At 40.6% G+C, this 20,479-nt stretch overlaps 2 protein-coding genes across 16 annotated transcripts in view; one reads left to right on the top strand and one right to left on the bottom strand.

The window, feature by feature from the left end:
* Positions 1 to 20,479, bottom strand: part of CDH13 (cadherin 13) — a 1,163,636-nt gene that overhangs the window by 20,338 nt on the left and 1,122,819 nt on the right. The gene's annotated exons all lie outside the window — the stretch shown is intronic.
* Positions 1 to 20,479, top strand: part of LOC134729317 (uncharacterized) — a 101,030-nt gene that overhangs the window by 30,746 nt on the left and 49,805 nt on the right. For 10 of the 13 annotated variants that reach the window (XR_010110304.1, XR_010110301.1, XR_010110306.1 and 7 more), the window contains exon 1: positions 3,310 to 3,450. The exons of the other annotated variants lie outside the window; for them this stretch is intronic. Coding sequence is in view for 2 of the 10 variants with exons in the window: in XM_063597786.1 (XP_063453856.1) it covers positions 3,403 to 3,450 (48 nt within the window). In the remaining 8 variants the exon portion in view is untranslated. Of the gene's footprint in view, positions 1 to 3,309; positions 3,451 to 20,479 lie in introns of those variants that run through there. 13 annotated transcript variants of the gene reach the window in all.

The raw sequence follows: 20,479 nt of genomic DNA, 5'->3' as shown, positions 1-20,479 counted from the left end.
AGACAAGTCATTTGGTAGAATGGATGAGAAGGCGTTATGAGCATTTGAAATACGGCCATAAGAATTGGCCTTTTGTGAACTTAATTATACTACTGTCTTCAATTTCCTATGTGTTATTCCCAGGCCAGGCTGGTGATGTCTTTTTCTGAAGTTAGTAAGATGAGTTTGTTACTTTGGGCGATGAGTTAAAGACAAGATTCACAAAATCCTGAGGGAAAGAGCCTCTCTCAGTTTCTATGCACGGGATAGAGAAAAATCACATCCAAAATTCAGGTGAAATTCAAAATTTCAAAATTCCTCACAAACCCATTTGGCTCCAATCATTTCTGGGGCCCAGGAAATATAGGGGCTTCTAAGTATTCTCTAGATTTTCAGCAAAAATCCCTCACCCCTCTGTTCCTCTTTCCATCAGCAGCCTCCACCACCATGGAACCACTCATAACCAAGAATCAAAACCAAGGCACAGTGAAGACGGGGTCCCTCCTTTATGAATTTTCTCTTTCTTTTCTTTTCCTTCTTTCTTTTTTCTTTTTTTTTTTTATTTTTGAGACGGAGCGTCTCGCTCTGTCTCCCAGGCTGCAGTGCAGTGGCACGATCTTGGCTCATAAGCCACCACTCCTGGCCGGAATTTTCTCTTTCAATAGGGAAAACAGGTCAATTTGAGCAAAACACCCAGAAATGGAGCTAGAATGGGACTCCCTCTTTGCAGCTCCCTTCTGGAGGAAGCCCAGGGGCCATGTTCTCATGGTAGCCATTTTAAGGATCAGAGAAGTCTAACTTCTAAACATGTGGGGGTCTGGCTGAGTTTGTAGGGGCTTCTGTCTTTATAATGTTAGGAGATGTAAGGACTGCTGACAGATGAACCATTCCAGCTTTCAGGTCTTCAACGTGGTTGGGAGGTGAGTTTCCAATTGGGAATCTGCTGAAGGTCATGGCCCCTGCCTCCAGAGAAACGCACCTGCATTCAGAAATATACCTGAAGAGTCCACAGACACGCAGATTGCAAGCCCAGGCTTGGTGCAAGTTCATAGCAGAAGATCTGAGACCAATTCATTGTAGGTATGGTGAGGCTGAGGTCCAGAGAGATTTAGGACAGGCTCAAATGGACACCGTGAGTGTCAGGCCTCCTTCTCTAAAGCAAGCATTAACCTATACTTTCTCCACCAGAATTTTTATTACATAGCTTGAGTCTTACAGGCTCTCATTTTAACCATGAAAGCAAGCTATAATCCCTAAACCATAATTCCAGGTTATTATTATTATTATTTACAGCTTCCTTCTTATGAGCTGTTGTTTTAATTGTGGTGAAATATACATAACATAAAATTGACAATTTTTAACCACTTTGAAGTGTACAGTTCAGTGGTGTTAAGTACATTCAAATTGTTGTGGGAACATCACCACCATTCATCTCCAGAACCTTCTCACCATGCAAAACTGAAACTCTGACCCATTAAACACCAACTCCCCATTCCCCTTCCCCTGGCCCCTGGCAGCCACCATTCCACTCCTTGTTTCTATGAATCTGACGACTCTGGGGAACCCATATAAGTGGAATTTTTTTTTTTTCACAAATAAATGCTAGGCCGGGTGTGGTGGCTCAGGTCTGTAATCCTAGCAATCTGGGAGGCTGAAGTGGGCAGATCACTTGAGGTCAGGAGTTTGAGACTGGCCTGGCCAACATGGCGAAACCCTGTCTCTACTAAAAATACAAAAAATTAGCTGGGCATGATGGCACGTGCCTGTAATCCCAGCTACTCTGGAGGCTGAGGCAGGAGAATCACTTGAACCCAAGAGGCAGAGGTTGCAGTGAGCTGAGACTGCACCACTGCACTCCAGCCTGGGCAGCAGAGCAAGACTCTGTCTCAAAGAAAAAAAAAAAAGAAATGGCATTTGACTAGGTCATTCTAAATGTATTTGAGATTCTTAGCTTCCTGTTCCTATTTTGCTTGCTGGAAATGACTATGACAGCCTGTGTCATAGTCAGGCTGGGTACCCAAGGAATCATCAGTTCCAGCTAGCATAGTCATAGTTGTCCCTGTAGTAGGACAATAGGCAGGATGGGGGCTGGGACCAATGTCCTAGGCTTGCTGGTATCACCGGCCATGCACAGTAAAATAGCATTTACTATTTCTGTAGGACGAATAGCTCAGTAGCCGAAAATGATTATAGAGTTGAGTAGATCTTTTTCAGAGATAACAGCAGGGGGCTGGGCTCCACATGGGGACAGTCTGTGCTGATGGAGGTTTGTGAAACAGAAATGAGACCCCAGAGCTGAGGCCTCGTCTTCCAGCTACAAGACCATGCCAGGCAGGGAAGGGGGAGGGATAAGGATGGAGAGAAAGGAGGAAGCTTGGGAGCAGGACCTTATTATAGAAATGGGCCTCTGTGGGGTAGTGGTTTAGAGCCTCATGACTGGGGAACAGTGTTGGAGCCTGTGGCTCAGCCACCAGGAGAATCACCATATACTAATGCTCACCCTGGGTTTGAGGCAAGGCTAGAAGAACTTCCTTACCTCCTAAGGATAGATAGGCTTGACCAAGAGGGCCATAACCTTCCCCTGTGCTGGACTACACTTTAGATGGGCTTCTTTCAGACTCTAGAGCCCTGATATGGTTTGGCTTTGTGTCTCCACCCAAATCTCATCTCCAGTTGTAATCCCCACATATTGAGGGAGGGAGATGATTGGATCATGGGGGTGGTTTCCCCCATGCTGTTCTCGTGATAGTGAGTGAGTTCTCATGAGATCTGATGGTTTTATAAGTGTCTGGCATTTAACCTGTTAGCACTTCTCTCTCCTGACGCCATGTGAAGAAGGTCCTTGCTTCCCATTTGCCTTCCACCATGATTGTAAGTTTCCTGAGGCCTCCCCAGCCATGTGGAACTATGAGCCAATTAAACCTCTTTCCTTTATAAATTACCCAGTCTCGAGTAGTAGCTATATAGTAGTATGAGAATGGACTAATATAGGCCTTGACTTCTCTTTTCTTGAAGCATTTACTTTAGAAACTTGCAATTGTAAATTCTTTCTCTGTCCCTGTGAGATGTAAATCTTCCAACCTGTTGCTAGTTTTGCAACCCAGGACCACTTTTCTCAAGGACCTGGCATCTCTTTGAAATGTAATCACGGAAAGGAATAGTGTCTCTGTCTCTCAGTCTCTGTGGAAGGGTTGGAGCCTAACTCCAGTAAACACCCATTAGCAAACACAGATGCCTAATCACGTGGACCAACCTCCCCACAAACATCCTCCAGTACTTTTCCATTAGCTCATCCCAGCTCTTAAAAATCCTCCCATTGTTTGTTTCAGCAGAGTTAGTGCAATCTCTCTCCCTTATTGTAGCCTTGAATAAAGGCTTTGCCTTTCAAACTCTGTCCTGCCCATTTTTCTTTGACATGTTCAGATGTTGGCAAGGCTGAAAACTGCAGGGGATCTGGTTGTGATAATCCAGGTAAGCCACAGGGAAAGCACAGGTAAGGCAGAAGCAGGGAAGTGAGGTGAGGGGCGGTGTATCCATGAAAGGAGGGTTCCAAAAATGAATGATAAGAATGGTCATGTCACACCAGGAGTGTGGTACTATGTGCACCCGTTGGCAAGCGATTTAATGAGATTGCTTTAAACATGGCTTGATTTTAATTTGTAGAACAAAATTGAATCCATGATTGATCCACAAGGACCTGTGAAGTGTTTGGTAAAAACATACACTAAGTCTTTATGGTCAGAGTTTCTTTGATGCCGGGAGTTTCTGCTGACCTATATTCAGTGCTATAAGTAATTGGATTTTTCTTTTTAACCAGCAGTTGCAGACTGGCATTTGGTCTGCTAATTTATTGCGTTTCTGGGATGTCCAGTGTTCTAAGAATTCTTGTTTTTTATCCAAATGGTTTCAAGTGGAGCACATATTTCCAAGATGGCCACTGGTCCTTTCCAGCCTACTGCCTCTGCCCTGGCTTCTAGGAGCATAAGACTTGGGCCTTCCTCATATGTTCCCTCCTAGCTAACCTGACTTTAGCCAGTATAGATTTTTCTTCATTTCTCCATTCCTGAAGTATGGCTCCCTCCTTTCTCTTAAGCATGTCTTTCAGTCTTATACTACTTCTTTTCTTAATATTGAGTCTATTTGTGTACATGGATAGTTTAATAGGCATCTCATTTAAGGTTCTGAAATAAGTATACAAGCTAAAAAGTCATCCCCCATCCTTCTCCACCCACAAAGTGTACATTGTGTTGGGTGATATCATGGGGAAAATACCAGGAGCAAACCTTAGCTGCAGGAATCTCTTTTCTCTTGTGTCATTGCCTTCTTATTAGAAAGACATGTGTTTTGGTTACAAGGTTGGCAATTCCATCATGCAGCAGTGTGAATGGGATGTAAGGAGATATTTTTAATTTTACCTCCTAATACAACCATATCAAATCCCATTTCCAAATGAGGAAATGAGGACTTGTAGGCACAGATATCTGGAAACAAGGCCTATTTAAAATTGCTTAGTAGGAATGACAGTTTTCCTTCCAACCCATTTTCAGTGACAGCCTGTCACTCTTGACTGAGAGATCTCCAACCTTCAAATGTTGGTGGGTTATTTATTTTGCAAGCAGCCCTCCTGCTGCCATACAATGGCAAGTCTTGAGGGGGAAAGGGTTATCATTTTCTTTCCTTTGGATCTGAGTTACTCGCTCTGTTGCTCTAGAGGACTATGCCTTTTAGACCATGGCGGTGCTTTTGCTTCATGGACTTGGCACCCTGCCACGGTCTTCCTGGCATTCAACCTCTGCTTGCCCTTGTTTCTGGCTTTGTCATTCCCACTCAGCACTGACAACTTGTAAGAGCCTCAGCACATTATATGACCACGATAGGACCACATGGATTCCACTGATGGATTTTAAACTCCAAAAATTAACCTTGTATTTCTTCAAGTTGAGCAGTGATAACTGCCTATGAGATGGCCAAGTTGGCCACCTGGCCTGCCTGGCTTACTCTTGGTCTGGTTGGCTCATGATTTATACTTAGCCTTTTGTGATCTTGGTGTAGGGAGGGCAGAACTGTGCATTTTCTAAGAGAAGCAGGGTAATATGATTAATAAAAGGTGAAGATTTACCTAGAGGAATCGAGCACCTGTTATCATACAGTCTAGGAAAAGTCCAAGCAAACCAGGCAGGTTGTTGCTTTGAGCACATGGGGGTCTACATTCTAGTTTTTTCTCATTTTCTAGAAGAGAAAACTAGACACTCAGATTAAGGAACGCGTCCAAGGTGCTCTAACATTAGTGTGTCAGAGGCATTTAAATCAGAGCAACTCCATCTTGAATAGGTGCTGGGTAAAATGAGGCTGAGATCTACTGGGCTGCCTTCCCAGGTGGTTAAGGCATTCTAAGTCACAGGATGAGGTAGGAGGATGGCATAAGATACAGGCCATAAAGACCTTTCTGATAAAACAGGTTGCAGTACAGAAGCTGGCCAAAACCCACCAAAATCAACATGGTGACAAGGGTGACCTCTCGTGGTCCTCACTACTGCACTCCCACCAGCACCATGACAGTTTACAAATGCCATGGCAACATCAGGAGGTTACTCTCTATGATCTAAAAAGGGGAGGCATGAATAATCCACCCCTTGTTTAGCATATCATCAATAAATAAGCTCAAAAATGGGCAACCAGCAGCCTTTGGGGCTGCTCTGTCTATGGAGCAGCCATTCTTTTATTCCTTTACTTTCCTAATATACTTGCTTTCACTTAATGGACTCACACTGAATTCTTTCTTGCGTGAGATCTAAGAACTCTCTTTTGGAGTCTGGATCGGGACCTTTTTCCAGTCACAAGCATGTCACCTGTTTAAGAGTTGTGGCCCCATGGCAGGGCATCCCCATCCCTGGAGCTTTCTGGCTATTCTATAAAGGGAATGGAATGCCTGGCAATTGTAAAGCACTTCCCCGTCCATAAGAGCCAGAGCCACGGAGCTCGAAGTTTGAGTATTTTGGTGCTTGTGATTGGTACTAAACACTGGTAGAAAGGGTAAAAAACAGTCTCCTGTGCTTTTCTTACCTACATGGCCAACAGTATATTGCTTTGTGTGGGAAGCCTGTAGAACTGAACCAGGACTCCTCCAAGAAACATGAGCCACGCGTGGTTCTCCTGGCATTGCTTTGACGCTGTGGGTGTGGATGCAATGAGAAACAGGGTCAGGTTTTGAAACCATCCCCACAGGGTTGACGGGAATTGCATGCCAGGTTCTGGGTACAGATACAGTTATAATTCAGCGTTAATCAGGCTGCACCCTGGCCCAGTTCCTTGTTGCAGTAGGTCATGTACCATAACCAAGTACCCTGATTTTTCTGAGGTGGTTTAATTACTTTTTTCTCTTCTCTTCTCCTTTCTCCTTTCAGCCTGCTTCCTACCTAGCCCTTTTTGAAATGCAAAATAACCTCTCACCTCCCCCTCACCACACATTCCCTACAAGGCAAGGTCATCTACGTGCCCCAATGATCTCTTCTCCAGAATTGACAGTCAATTTGCAGATCAAAGCACATCTCCACGGAACTCCCACTTCTGGGGTGGCCTCAGGAGGACATGGTGAAAACACGCCCACTTGGCCACTTTTACAACTTATTTCTGCCCAGGAAGGCACCAACTCAACTGTATGCCAACTCAGCTGTTTGGCAGATAAGACACCAGGCTAGCAGGGGGACTTCCTGCCCTTGCTCACTTCCCCTTTAACTTTATAAACATGTCTGCTTTTTGCTCCAAAGATGAAGCAGCACACTTAAAGCAGGACACTTTGTGTCTTTCCAAGCTAGCTTCAAAAATAAATTCACTTTTCTTGTACCAGGCCTGGATCTTGTTAATTGGACTCTGCTGCAGTGAGTGGCTAACCAGTTCCTCAGTTACAGTAGCACTAGATCCTGACATTTGCTTCCCCACTGTTCCCCTAGATAGGATCTCTGACATTAAGGCCAGAAGACTGTTTAAGAATTGATTTGCATCCCCATTGTTCCTATAGACACTTAAGATGTTTTTCAGACACACCTCCCCAGAATTTCAGCCACCAGTTGGAAGTCTCCCACAGGGGAACAGGATCAGCATGAGAACACAGCTGCTTCCTCTCCCCTTCCTATGACTTCACCCTGTACTCTTGATCTCCACACTTCTGCCCACTCCAAAGCCCTCAAAAACCCAAGCCTCAACTTCCTTGGGGAAATGGCTTTGAGGTTCCCTCCCATCTTCTCGTTCTGTGACCCTGTGGTCAAGGTGTTTGAACCAGAGCAACTCCATCTTGAATAGGAGCTGGGTAAAATGAGGATGAGACCTACTGGGCTGCATTCCCAGATGGTTAAGGCATTCTAAGTCACAGGATGAGATAGGAGGTCAGCACAAGATATAGGTTATAAAGACCTTGCTGATAAAACAGGTTGCAATAAAGAAGACGGCTAAAACCCACCAAGACCAAGATGGCGATGAGAGTGACCTCTGGTCATCCTCATTGCTACACTCCAACCAGCACCATGACAGTTTACAAATGCCATGGCAACATCAGGAAGTTACCCTATATGGTCTGAAAAGGGGAGGCATGAATAATTCACCCTTTGTTTAGCATATCATCAAGAAAAACTATAAACATGGGCAACCAGCAGCCCTTGGGGCTGCTTGATGTTGTAGCCATTCATTTATTCCTTTACTTTCCTAATAAACTTGCTTTCACTTTACTCTGTGGACTAGCCCTGAATTCTTCTTGCATGAGATCCAAGAACCCTCTCTTCGGGTCTGGATCATGACCCCTTTCCATTAACACTATGATTAAACCTGTTTCTCTGCTGCAACCTGCTGTCATGGCATATTGATTTGCTGTGTGCATTGGTTAACAAACCTATTGCGATTACAATTTGTGTGTGTGTTTTTTTGTCTATTTAAATTTCAGGGATTTTATTTCATGAAAAACCTTGACCAAACAGGATTTCCACTTAGCTAAAAAACACTGAGATTTTTTTTCACAGGTTCTGTTGTTCAGTAGCTATATATATAAGTGCTTTATATCTTGTCATTAATAGACATAACTAAAAACATAGTGTGATCCTAATTTAAAAATCTACATATGATTAGAGAAAAATTAGAAAGACATATATAAAAATGTAAGTGGTGATTATTTCTCTAGGTAATTAACATTAAAATAATACATTTATCTATTTTCAATTTTCTTTACAATAACCATGAACATGTTAAACTCAAAATTATACAGGGATTAAAAATATTTTTTTCTAATTCTACTTTACTTTTTTCTTACTCTTTATTTTTGCGACAATTAATTTTTAGTACATTTACAGAGTTGTGCGACTATCACCACTACCTACTTTTAGAACATTTCATCACCCCCAAAAATAAACCTTGGGCCAATTTGTACTAACTCTTCATGCCCACTCCCAGCCCCTGGCAACTACTGATCAATTTTCTGTCTCTACAGATTAGCCTATTTTGAAGATTTAATATAAATGGAGTCATATAGTAGGTAGTTTTTTGGGTCTGGATTCTTTCACTTAGCATAATGTTTTTGAGGGTTGTACATGTTGCAGTGTGTATTAGTACTTCATTCTTTTTTATGGCTGAATAATAATCCATTGTATGGATAGACCATGTTGTTTATCTACTCACCAGCTGATGGACATTTGAGTTGTTTCCACTTTTTATCTATTATGAACAATGTTTCTGTATTAGTCTATCCTCATACTGCTAATAAAGATATACCCAAGACTGGCTAATTTGTAAAGGAAAGAGGTTTAATTGACTCACAGTTCCACATAATCATTCAGAAGGAGAATGAGAAGCAAAGTCACAACTTACATGGCAGCAAGCAAGGGAGCTCATGCAGGAGAACTCCCGTTTATATAACTATCAGAACTCATGAGACTTATTCGCTACCATAAGGACAGTACGGGGAAAACTGCCCCCATGATTCCATTACTCCATCTGGCCCCACCCTCGACACTTGGGGATTATTACCATTCAAGGTGAGATTTGGGTGGGGACACAGTCAAACCCCATCAGCTGCTGTCCACATCGGAACACAAAGGACTAGATATACATGTTACAAAATTTCTAGACCAGTAAGACAAGACTCCAAATGCCTCTCCCATGAGGGTCCCATTAGAAGAATAGGATCCCTGGTCTTGCCACAGTGAGATGGTATATGAGTCCATTCTCATGCTGCTATAAAGAACTGCCCGAGACTGGGTAATTTATAAGGGAAAGGGGTTTAATTGACTCACGGTTCCGAATTGCTGGGGAGGCCTCAGGAAACTTACAATCATGGCAGAAGACAAGGAGAAGCAGGCATCTTCTTCACAGGGTGGTAGGACAGAGTGAGTGCAAGCAGGGGAATGCCAGATGCTTATAAAACAGTCAGTTCTTGTGAGACTCACTCATTACCATGAGAACAGCATGAAGGAAACTGCCCCCATGATTCAATTACCTCCACCTGGTCCTGCCCTTGACATGTGGGGATTACAATTAAGATGAGATTTTGGGTGGGGACACAGCCAAACCATATCAGATGGGTTGGTTTCATAGGCAAAGAATGTTAGGATCTCAACACAAACTTTCAGAAGTTAGCTCTGAGAAGTCTTAGAAAGTAGTAGACTTTTCCAGCCACTTGTCCCAAATCTTCCCAGAGGTAGGCCCAGAGGCATGCAGCATATGTCTTACCTTGGAAGTAATGAGTACAAGTGGTTTTATTTGGAAACAGTGTGCAAAGTGAGGTTGTCTGTGTGAACAATGAAATGTAGGAAGACAGAGAGAGAACAGGGAAAACAGGAAGCCCATATAATAAGTGCTCAGCATATGTTTGAATTCTTAGGTTGATGCACAAGTAATTGTGGTTTTTTGCCATTACTTGCAATGGCAAAAACTACAATTATTTTTGTCTCAACCCATAATTTGATTTAAAAAACAAATATGTATGGCTCTTCCTGTAAATGTAATCATATATGTTTGTATTTCCATAAGTTTGCTTCTATTTTGAGAGTAGTGGCTCTGTCTAAATTCAAATCCTTCCTTATCTAACCCTTGGGGAGAAAACAGTGTGTGGTGGGGCAGAGGTCTGCAGAGCTGGGACTCAGAATAGGGTGCCCATACCAGGGACATAGAGAGGGACCTTGGCTAGTGTCCCAAGGAAGCCTGAGGCCCACATTCTGGGAGGATAATCAGGAAGATGGGCCCATCTGAGAGGAACCACAATTTAGATGTGAGCAAATGAGCAATCTTGAGCATGGACACAAGAGCGGTACAATCTATGGCCCCAAATTCCCTCTAGGTTGCTGTGCATCTGTTGAACCTTCAATAAGCAGCTGTGAGCAAATACATGCCAGGTCTCTTATGTCATCTGAACAGGACTCTAAATGTACCTTCACCTTTGCTTTAAAACTGAGAGTGAGCCAGGTAACAAACCTGCACGTGTACCTCCTGTTTAAAATAAAAATAGAAAAAAAAAAAAAAAGCTGTAAGTGAACCAGGAGTCTTCTAAGGTTATCCTTTGTTTTATTTTATCCTTTGTGTTCTCTTTAATATGGTTTTTCAGCACCAGTATTTTACAAATCAGCTCTATAAGCTGAGAATCTCATTGTTTTTAAACTTAAGATCAGTTTTATTGCTTTGCTAATAGAGATCTTGCCAATTTCATCTCAGAAATCTCTCTCTCTCTCTCTCTCTTTGTGTGTGTGTGTATATATATATAGAAAAATGTTAATAGTAAGCCAACAAAAAAATCTGGTGGAAAATAAGTTTGCAATAATATAATGCCAGGTTTCCATGTATACTATACTTGATGTAGAACTGAAGCAATTATCCACATAATTTGGGCTGAAAAATTATTTTAGAAGAGACAATAATATAAAACTAAACTGTTGTACAAAAATTCAACTTTTTGGTTTTTTTTCCATTTCACTGACTTTAGAGAAAAGAAAAAAAGGGAAATAATTAATTTTGAGGCCATGTTTAAACATGACAGTTTCATTTTATTTATTCAGTCAATAACCATTTACTGGGACTCTACCCTCTGCCTGGATGGAAATGTGCTAATGTCAATGGTACAGGTGCCTGCTCTTGAAACGCTAATGCTATGGCAGGAACAGATATGTAAGCAGATGTGGGATGGTGTTACAAGCACAGGAAGAGAGGTGATAATAAAATACTTGTGGCTTGGGATAATTAACTGCCCGGGGATAGATCAGAAGGCTTCATGAAGAGATGGCATTTGAGTGTGCTAGAAATGAGAATACCTTGTAGAGAGGATGAAGGTTATTGTAGGGGGACGAAGTGGTGTGGCTATTTTGTGAGAAGTTCAAAGACTTTAAAGCAGGAGAATGGCTTTGATACAAAGCAGAGGATGCAGACACACAGGCAGGAATGGACTTGAGTGAGGAGGCCAGGACTGTCATGGAGGCCATTGCGAGGGCTTCAGGGAAGGCAGGCAGGATGCAAGAGTAAAGGGCTGATTTCAGGAGGCTGAGCAGCCGTGGCAAGGGCCTCAGGGAAGGCAGGCAGGATGCAAGAGTAAAGGGCTGACTTCAGGAGGCTGAGCAGCCATGGCAAGGGCCTCATGGAAGGCAGGCAGGATGCAAGAGTAAAGGGCTGACTTCAGGAGGCTTAGCAGGCTGAGGGGGTGGGAGCCTCACAGAGGAAAGGGTCTTGCTTGAGGACTGGGTAGATGGCAATGCCAATATAAAGCTGGGGAAGGGGGACTCCAGTGGGGGACCAGCTAAAAGACACTTTGGCAGGATGAACTGGTTGAGATGGGCATCACTGACAGTATTTTAATGTCAAAATCAGTTTCTTTTGCACAAAAAATGAATGACAATGTTCTGTTTAAGATAGTTGATTTGCCTGATCAATGTAGAAATGTCCTGCTGTCAGGCTTCCACCTGCCCATTCAGCCAGAGACAAGCTCCATGAATTGATGCCAACGTCCAAGGACACCTTTTCTGGCTAATTGGATTTAGCATCCTTGTCCAAGTTGGGGGGTCCATGGCCCATCCATTCCCTAGAAAAATGCTCAGATCACCACCACGGTGGTCATAAGTGCCTTTTCATAGTTTGCCTCAGCACTCATGATTCTGTAATGACATGCTTAGAAGATCAGTCCATGACTCAGTTCAAGTCAGTTCACCTAAACATTTCTTATATGCTTAGGAGTACTGGGAATTGTGCATTCATGATTTCCAACCCTTTAACAACCCAGCAGGCAGATGGCATTATCTTCATTCTGCAGGTGGGGAAATTGAGGCTGAGGGAGTGTAAGTCTCTCGGCTATCATTGCACAGCTAAGATGCGGAGCTGAACTCATCCTGAGGTGTAGATGGCACTAGGCTCCATTATCTCAATGGACCCAGTGTGCTGCCCCTCCAATGGCTCTGATCACACCTCACTATTACCAGATCTTAAGAGTTCTTTTATTGGGCCATTTTGTCAGTGACAAACTGTAGGTAGTATTTTCAACATGATTGATATTTTGAGAGTGCTTGAAGTAAGGAGGAATGATGGCTGAGTCATCAATTTATTTTTCTTCCTCAATTAATATCACAGCTGAGATAAGGGGTGTTAAACTGGCTTGACTGGGTTGCCATCATAACTAATGGCTTCATTTTATCCAAACTAGCATCTTTTAAGTAGAATCAATCTAAATAATCTTACTATATCCCCCCTGCCGTCTAGAGCTTGGTTGAGCTATGAAAAGAGAAAGACCACAGGCTGAGGTATCTTTCTGAAGTTCAGTTCAGAGCCCCTCCCGCCCTCAGTTTGGGGGCTATAAATTCAGGAGTTCAGTAGTCATTTCACTCTGGGGCTGAATAACAATTTTAAAAAAAATCAATCTAAGCATATTTTGAACAATATTTCAATTTTGAATCAGCTGGCATTATCGGAACATCTATCTTACAGAGGACTGAAGGAGAAGACAGGCTGGGACATGATATATCTTAGCCTATGAAAAATCATTATCTTAGTCTATTCCATTTTAATTTTACAGCTGTTATGCCTGGTTCTATATCTGTGTGTCTTCTTGGCAACCCACATCACATTTTTCACTGGCAGGCTCAAACATACTTTATATAAGTTGCTAAGTCATGAAAACATGCTGCTGAATTTAGTGGTAATTTGGCTTGTTTTAAAGCCATCACTCCCCTGTTCTTTTAAATGGAAATAGATGGGGAACATGACGCGTTTGATAATCATATAAAGACTTAATACGGGCCCCGTAGAGATGGTTTGGGCTGCCAGGTTCAAACTATTTCATATGCCCTGAGCCTTAGGGGGAACTAACAGGGACACCTTTTGTTTTCTTCTTTCTTTAAACTTGGCAGAGTATGAGAGGGCATTTGGGCTTCCTGGAGCAAAATATTTGTCTTCATTGTTTGCAGTCATCATTTAGGTCTTCTGTGAGAGCATAAGAGCCCCATTCAATAACAATCATGGAACAATGAACCCTACACAATTTTCAAGCAAGAGGAGGGGGAAAGATTAGGTTACCAGTAAGAAGGAGGCAGGAAGACCGGTCTCAGAGAATTCTGAGCAGTGAGCGTGGAGTGAGTGAGCCAAGAAGCAGCGGCCAATGATGCCTTTCCTGCCTGTGGCCATCCCCAGTGGGATTCCAGAACCCTTATGAGAAATCGCCTGTGACAGTTTTCAGCCCACATAAGACAGGGCGACTAACATTTGACCTTTCTGGTGATTACCTGTAGGCAGGAGTGGTATTGACACTGGGATTCAGCCAGTGCTAATTGCTACTGCATTGCTCCACTGCCAGCACATCCCCAAAGGGATTCCATTTTATTGCATTCCCGAATGTTCTCTCTACATCTTGGGTTTTTCCTTAACAGTTATTTTTTTTATCCTTTCTTAAGAGAGGGCAGCAATTCTGTGTTCATTGAAGTCTTCCATAAAAGAGTGCCTGTACTCTGAAGGCACTATTTTGACCTTTCAGAAAATCTGGACCATATAAGGTAAATGACGATATTCATCTCTAAAGATAAAATGCCAGCATTAAAGGTCACACCTTATTAATCTATAGGATTAAAAGCTTTACTCATCAAGTCATTTGGCCACAGCCAGTTTTAATGTAGCAAAACAAAAGCATTTCTGTTTTATTGAAACAATGTTCTTAGGTAATTTACAGCTCATTAAAATTACTTATTTTATTTTTATTTTATTTTTTAGATGGGGTCTCACTCTGTCACCCAGGCTGGAGTGCAGTGGCGTTAGCTCACTGCCACCTCTGCCTCCCAGGGTCAAGCGATTCTCCTGCCTCAGCCTCCTGAGTAGCTGGGACTACAGGCATGCACAACCACGCCTGGCTAATTTTTGTATTTTTAGTAGAGAAGGGGTTTCACCATGTTGGCCAGGCTGGTCTCGAACTACTGACCTTAAGTGATCCACCTGCCTCAGCCTCCCAAAGTGCTGGGATTACAGGCATGAGCCACTTTGCTGGTTATAGTGCATTAAAATTATTGATAACAGTTTGTAAAATCAAGTTAGCCTAAAGCTGCCTTCTTAAATATGCTAAGTTCCGCCTAAAGGTTTCTCTGTACATAGTGAACTATAACCTGAATGGAGGCGTAAACAGACTGTCATCTACTCTCTTGCCAGTCTCTGAGTTTGAGCCAATCAAAGGGCCAACTGTTCAAATAGCGTTCAAATAAGGCAAATGCCAAGTGTAACCAATCCAGCTGCTTTTGTGCCTCATTTCCATTTTCTGTACGTCACTTTCCTTTTTCTGTCCATAAATCTTTTTCCACTACATGCCTGCGCTGCAGTCTCTCTCAGCCTGCTTTGGCTTGAGAGGTTGCCCAATTCACCAATTGTTCTTTGCTCAGCTCAACTCAGTAAAATCTAACTTAGCCAAGGATTTTCTTTTAAGTTTAAAGAAAGTACCTTGAATATTCTGTTGGTTACAACGTGTCTTTTCCTCCTCAAGTCATCTGCAACCTAGGCATTATCAACATTATTATGAAGCACGATTCTAGAAATTATCTAGACTAGCTCTGGGGCCCCAAGCAAATAGGTCCAAAGGGCTCTTTATTTCTGTTAACCTCAGATTAGGTTTTCAGTCCTGCTCTTTTGACATCACTCCATTCTGATCTGACAGTTTGTATCCTCTAAGGGGTATTTAAAGGAAAGTTATATTTTGCTACCATCTTAAAATTGTTCTAAACTGAGTATGTTGAGCTGTGTGTAGCAAGTTACGATGGTGTCACTTCTGCCCTTTGCAAAACGTGGTAGGGACTGCAGGGAACATGATTTGCTTTGCTTTGTTCTTTACATAGAACTCTTATCACTCACTTTTCCTGGCAGAATTGGCCCATCAGCAGACAGGGATTGCCCTTCCTTGGAATAAGATGCTGAGAGTCTGTCTAAATGCTCAGAAGATACTTGAGAATATGTGAATGGTTACAGGACTAGGTACGTGCTCTCTCTGCAGCCATGCATTTTTTTGTTAGGTTCTTATTGAAACATAGAAATCTTCATGTATCAAACACACAGTTTGAAGAATTTTCACAATCTGAACACACCCACGTAGTCTAGTACTACCAGATCAAGAAACCCATCCACAAGGTGATCTGCTGGCTAGGATTAATTTCGCCTGGGTTTGAGCTTTATATAAATGCAGTCATTTAGCATGTGTGTTCTTGTTTCAGCCTTCTTTTGCTGCACACTATGTTTCTGAGATTCACCCATGTTGTTGTGAATAGTTGCAGTTCATTCACTCATTATTATTGTACACACTCCATTTTGTGAATGTATCACAATTTATTATTCAACTTTTGCTGGGCGTCTGGATAATTTCCAACTTTGGGCTCTTATGAATAGTGGATATTCTGGCACTCGAGTTTTGGGGAACACATTTCTGTTGGATAGATAATACCTAGGCATGTAATTCCTGGAACATAGGGCATATGTATGTTCAGCTTTAGTTGATACTATGTTTCCAACGTGGCTGTACCAATTTACACTTCTACCAGCTGTGTAGGAGAGTTCCAATTATTTCACATCATTGCCAGCACTGGGTATTTTTCATCTTTTCATTTCAGCCATTTTATAGGTATGCTGCTGTATTGCACTTCATTGTATTTCCTTGATTAATTTGTGTTTAATGTATATTTGTGTAATTTAATGTATATATCTTTATTTAATTAAGTTGAGCATCTTTTCATACATTTGTTAGGATTTGTGTATTTTCTGCTGTGAAGTATTTGTTTAAGTCTCTTATCCATTCTTCTTTGGGTTGTGTCTTTTGCTTATAGATTATAGGATTTCTTTCTTTTTTTTTTTTTTTATTAGTTTTGAGACAGGATCTCACTCTGTCCTCCATGCTGGAGTGCAGTGGTGTGATCATGGCTCACTGCAGCCTTGAACTCCTGGGCTCAAGTGATCGTCCTGCCTCAGCCTCCTGTGTAGCTGGGACCACAGATGTGTGCCACACCACTTGGATAATTTTTTTTATTTTTTGTAAAGATAAGGTCTTGCTTTATTACTCACACTGGTCTCAAACTCCTTGGCTCAAGTGATCTGCCCACCTTGGCTTCCCAAGGTGCTGGGATTATAGGCATGAGCCACTGTACAAGGCCTGTAGCATTTCTTTGTATTATAAATATCTTCCACTCTGTAGGTTACCTTTTTACTTTCTTAACTGTGTCATTTGAAGAATCAAAGCTCTTAATTTTAATGTAATCTATCTTTTTTTTTCTTTTGTGGTTAGTACTTTTGTATCCTAATTACGAAAAGCTTTGCTTACACAAAGGACATATATGTTCTCATATGTTTTTCTCTAAAATATGTATTTTTTTCCTTCTATATTTTGATCTGTAATATATCTAGAATTAATTATTGTATATGGTTTAAGAGAGGGGTCAGGATGCATTTTAAAAAATACGTTTATTCAATCAACTTGGCCTTATTTATTGAAAGACCATGCTTTCTCACCTGCACTGCTGTGTTGTGTTTTCCTTGTTAGAATCAGAAACTTGGTATGTGTGGAATTCCTCCTGAATTCTCTATTCTATTGCATTGGTCAGCTTGTTCCCAACTTTGTGCAAATACCATGGTTTCAATTACTATAGTTTTCTAATAGGTCTGGATATATGTATGGTAGTGTAAGTTCTACAACTTATTCTTTAAGATTGCCTTGGCTATTTTTCACTCCTTCTATTTCCATGTAAATTTTATAATCAGCATATCAATTTCTGCCCCCATCCCCATGCTGGGATTGGGACTCTGCATGGTATTGCATTGAATCCCTCAGGTCAGTTTGAAAAGAATTGTCATTTCAATACCATTGAGCCTTCCAATCCATGAACATGGTATATCTCTCTGTTAATGTGGGCTTAAATAGGGAGAAAAAAATTATCTTAGGCAGTCATTTGTAGTTTTCATTGTAGAGGACTTGCATATCTTTCTTTAAATTTATACCTTGCTATTTGGTGTTTTTGATGATACTGCAAACAGTATCTTTTAGAATTTTATTTTCCATTTGCTTACTGCTGGGGTATATAAAACAATTAATTTTGTATACTGATCTTATATCTGATGACCTTTACTAAAATCAGTAATAGATTCTCTGAAAATTCTTCTAGATTATTTTAGGCATATCATTTGTGAATAAAGAGATTTCTTTCTTTTAATTCCTAAGCCTAGTATTTCTTTTGTTTGCCTTCTCGCTCTGGCTGGGACTGAGGTCACAAAAAAAGCTTTTACTATTTCACCATTGAGGAAGATGTTTGCTGTAGCAGCAGCTCCTTCTGTTATTTTTTTTTTAAACTAGACTAAAAAAGTTTCCTAGTTTGCTAAACATTATTTAAAAAAAATCAGAAATCAACATGAATTTTTTTCAAATGTAACTTTTGAGATGATCATATCATTTTTGTGGGATTCATTAATATTTTTGTTAAGAATTTAAAAATTTATGCTCATGAGTGAGATTGGTCTGCAATTTTAATTTCTTGTAAGATCTTGTCAGGTTTTGGACAAAACCTTGTCTCATAAAAAGAGGGATTAAGTATTTCTTCTATTTCTGTTTCTGGAAGGGTTTGTATAAAATTGTTTTTCTCTCTTAAATATTTGGAAACATGTAGTAAAGCCATCTGGATCTGTAGTTTTCTTTTTGGAAAGGTTTTCAAGAACATTTTTTTTTTCCATAAGCACTGGGCTAGTTAAGATTTTCTTCTTTTCTTTTTCTTTCTTTTTTTTGAGACAGAGTGCAGCTGGGATTACAGGCATGCACCACCATACCCAGCTAATTTTTGTAATTTTTAGCAGAGAAGGGGCTTTGTCATGTTGGCCAGGCTGGTCTCAAATTCCTGGCCTCAAGTGATCTTCCTGCCTCGGCCTCCAAAGTGCTGGGATTGTAGCTACCATGCCCAGCCTCTTTTTAGGTTATTTTTGATAAGTTTTAATTTTGGGGAAACTTGTCCTTTATGTCCAAATTGTCAAATATATTGCATAATGCTGTTCACAATATCTTTGTATCTTTTTGATGGCTATAGTCATTTTCCCTTTTTTATTCCCAATATTGGTAATTTGTGTTTTTTTCTTTTTTTGCCCAACGGTTTCGATATGAGTTTACAATTTTATTCAATCTTTTTATAGGACAAACTTTTGGATTTGTTGATTTTCAATTTTTAAAAATTTTTTTGAGACAGAGTCTTGCTCTGTCACCCAGGCTGGAATGCAGTGGTGTGATCTTGGTTCACTGCAACCTCCGCCTCCTGGGTTCAAGCGATTGTCCTGCCTCAGGCTCCCAAGTAACTGAGATTACAGGCACATGCCACTGTATCCGGCTAATCTTTGTACGTTTGGTAGAGACAGGGTTTTGCCATGTTGGCCAGGCTGGTCTCGAACTCCTGACCTCAGGTGATTCACCCGCCTCAGCCTCCCAAAATTCTGGGATTACAGGAGTGAGCCACTGTGCCCAGCCTGGATTTGTTGATTTTGTCTTGTATATTTGTTTTCTATTTTCTAGAATTTTCCTCTGAGCACTGGTTTAGTGCATCCCACAAGTTTTGACTTTTCATATTTCTATTTTTGTTTTTGATTATGAGTTATTTGGAAGTGTACTGTTTTATGTTCAGTCAGTTAGGGTGTTTCTGGTTATATTTTGCTACTAATGCTTAGTTTAATTCCATTGTGATTGGAGGATATACTATAAATAATTGCAGTTAAAAACATTTGTTAGACTTTTCTATATGCTCTGCATGCAAACAATTTAGGTAATTTTCCTTGTGAATTTGAAAAGAATGAACTCAGTTGTTGAGTTCAGAGTTCTATATATGTTAGTTGATGAAATTTGTTAATTATTTTGTTCAAATCTTTTACAGCTTTACTCCTTGTTGTTTTTTCTTGAAGCTGATATGAGAGATGTTTTAAGACTCCCACAGTGATTGTAGATTTGTCTACTTCTCTTTTTAGTTTTCTCTGCTCTGTATATTTGGAATCTGTGCTGTCCAGTGCATACAGATTTAGGATTGTGATGTCTTTCTTTTTGATTGCTCCCTTCATCATTATGAAATGGCCTCTTTACCTCTTGTCATGTTTCTTGTTTTAAACGGGGGTGTCCAATCTTTTGGCTTCCCTGGGCCACACTGGAAGAAGAATTGTCTTGGGCCACACATACAATACACTAACACTAACAGTAGCTGAAGAGCTATAAAAAAAGCGCCAAAAAATTTCATAATGTTGTTTAAAGAAAGTTTAAATTTTGTGTTGGGCCGCATTCAAAGCCATTCTGGGCCACATATGGCCCACAGGCTGTGGGTTGGACAAGCTTGTTTTAAAATATGCTTTCATGTGTTTTTAGGAGACACTGTATTATCAAGGTATATTTTTCTTTTATTTCCATTCTTTCTTTGTTCTTTTATTTAAAGTGTGTCTATTGTATGTAGCATCTAGTTTGCTGATTTTTAAAAATAGTCTGATAATATTACTTGAAATATTTAAACTGTTTACATTTTGCATTTTACTATGGTATAATTAGGTATATACTTACTGTATCACTTTGTTGTTCTATTTGGCCATCTTTTTAATGTTGTTTCCCCCTCCTTTCTTATTTTGGATTAGTCAAACGTATTTCCTTCTATTAATTGGTTAGTTTTACTTTCTTTTATATTCTTTTAGTGATTACCCTAAGGGTTATACAATATAGATACTTGACTTATTAGAGTCTAATACAAAGTACTGCTTTAACTACATCTCCAACGCTGCAGAAACTGTTTTAACTACGTTTATAGCCTCTCACTTTTTCTGTTACTGCTGTCATGCATTTTAGTTCTATAAATATTTTTAACTCTTTATGTCCTTATAATTTTACTTCATTTACTTTTTTACTTTATACATATTTAACTTTCTATTTTTATTTATGTTTCTTGTGTTTCTATGCCTCTCTGGCATCATTTTCCCTCTGCCTGAAATATTCTCTTCAGTAAAAGGCATAAACCTGCTTGCAATACAATTC

Source organism: Pan paniscus, chromosome 18, assembly GCF_029289425.2.
Source record: "Pan paniscus chromosome 18, NHGRI_mPanPan1-v2.0_pri, whole genome shotgun sequence".
NCBI lineage: Eukaryota > Metazoa > Chordata > Mammalia > Primates > Hominidae > Pan > Pan paniscus.
Note: the sequence above shows the minus strand (reverse complement) of the source record. Positions and strands in the feature narration are given on the sequence as shown.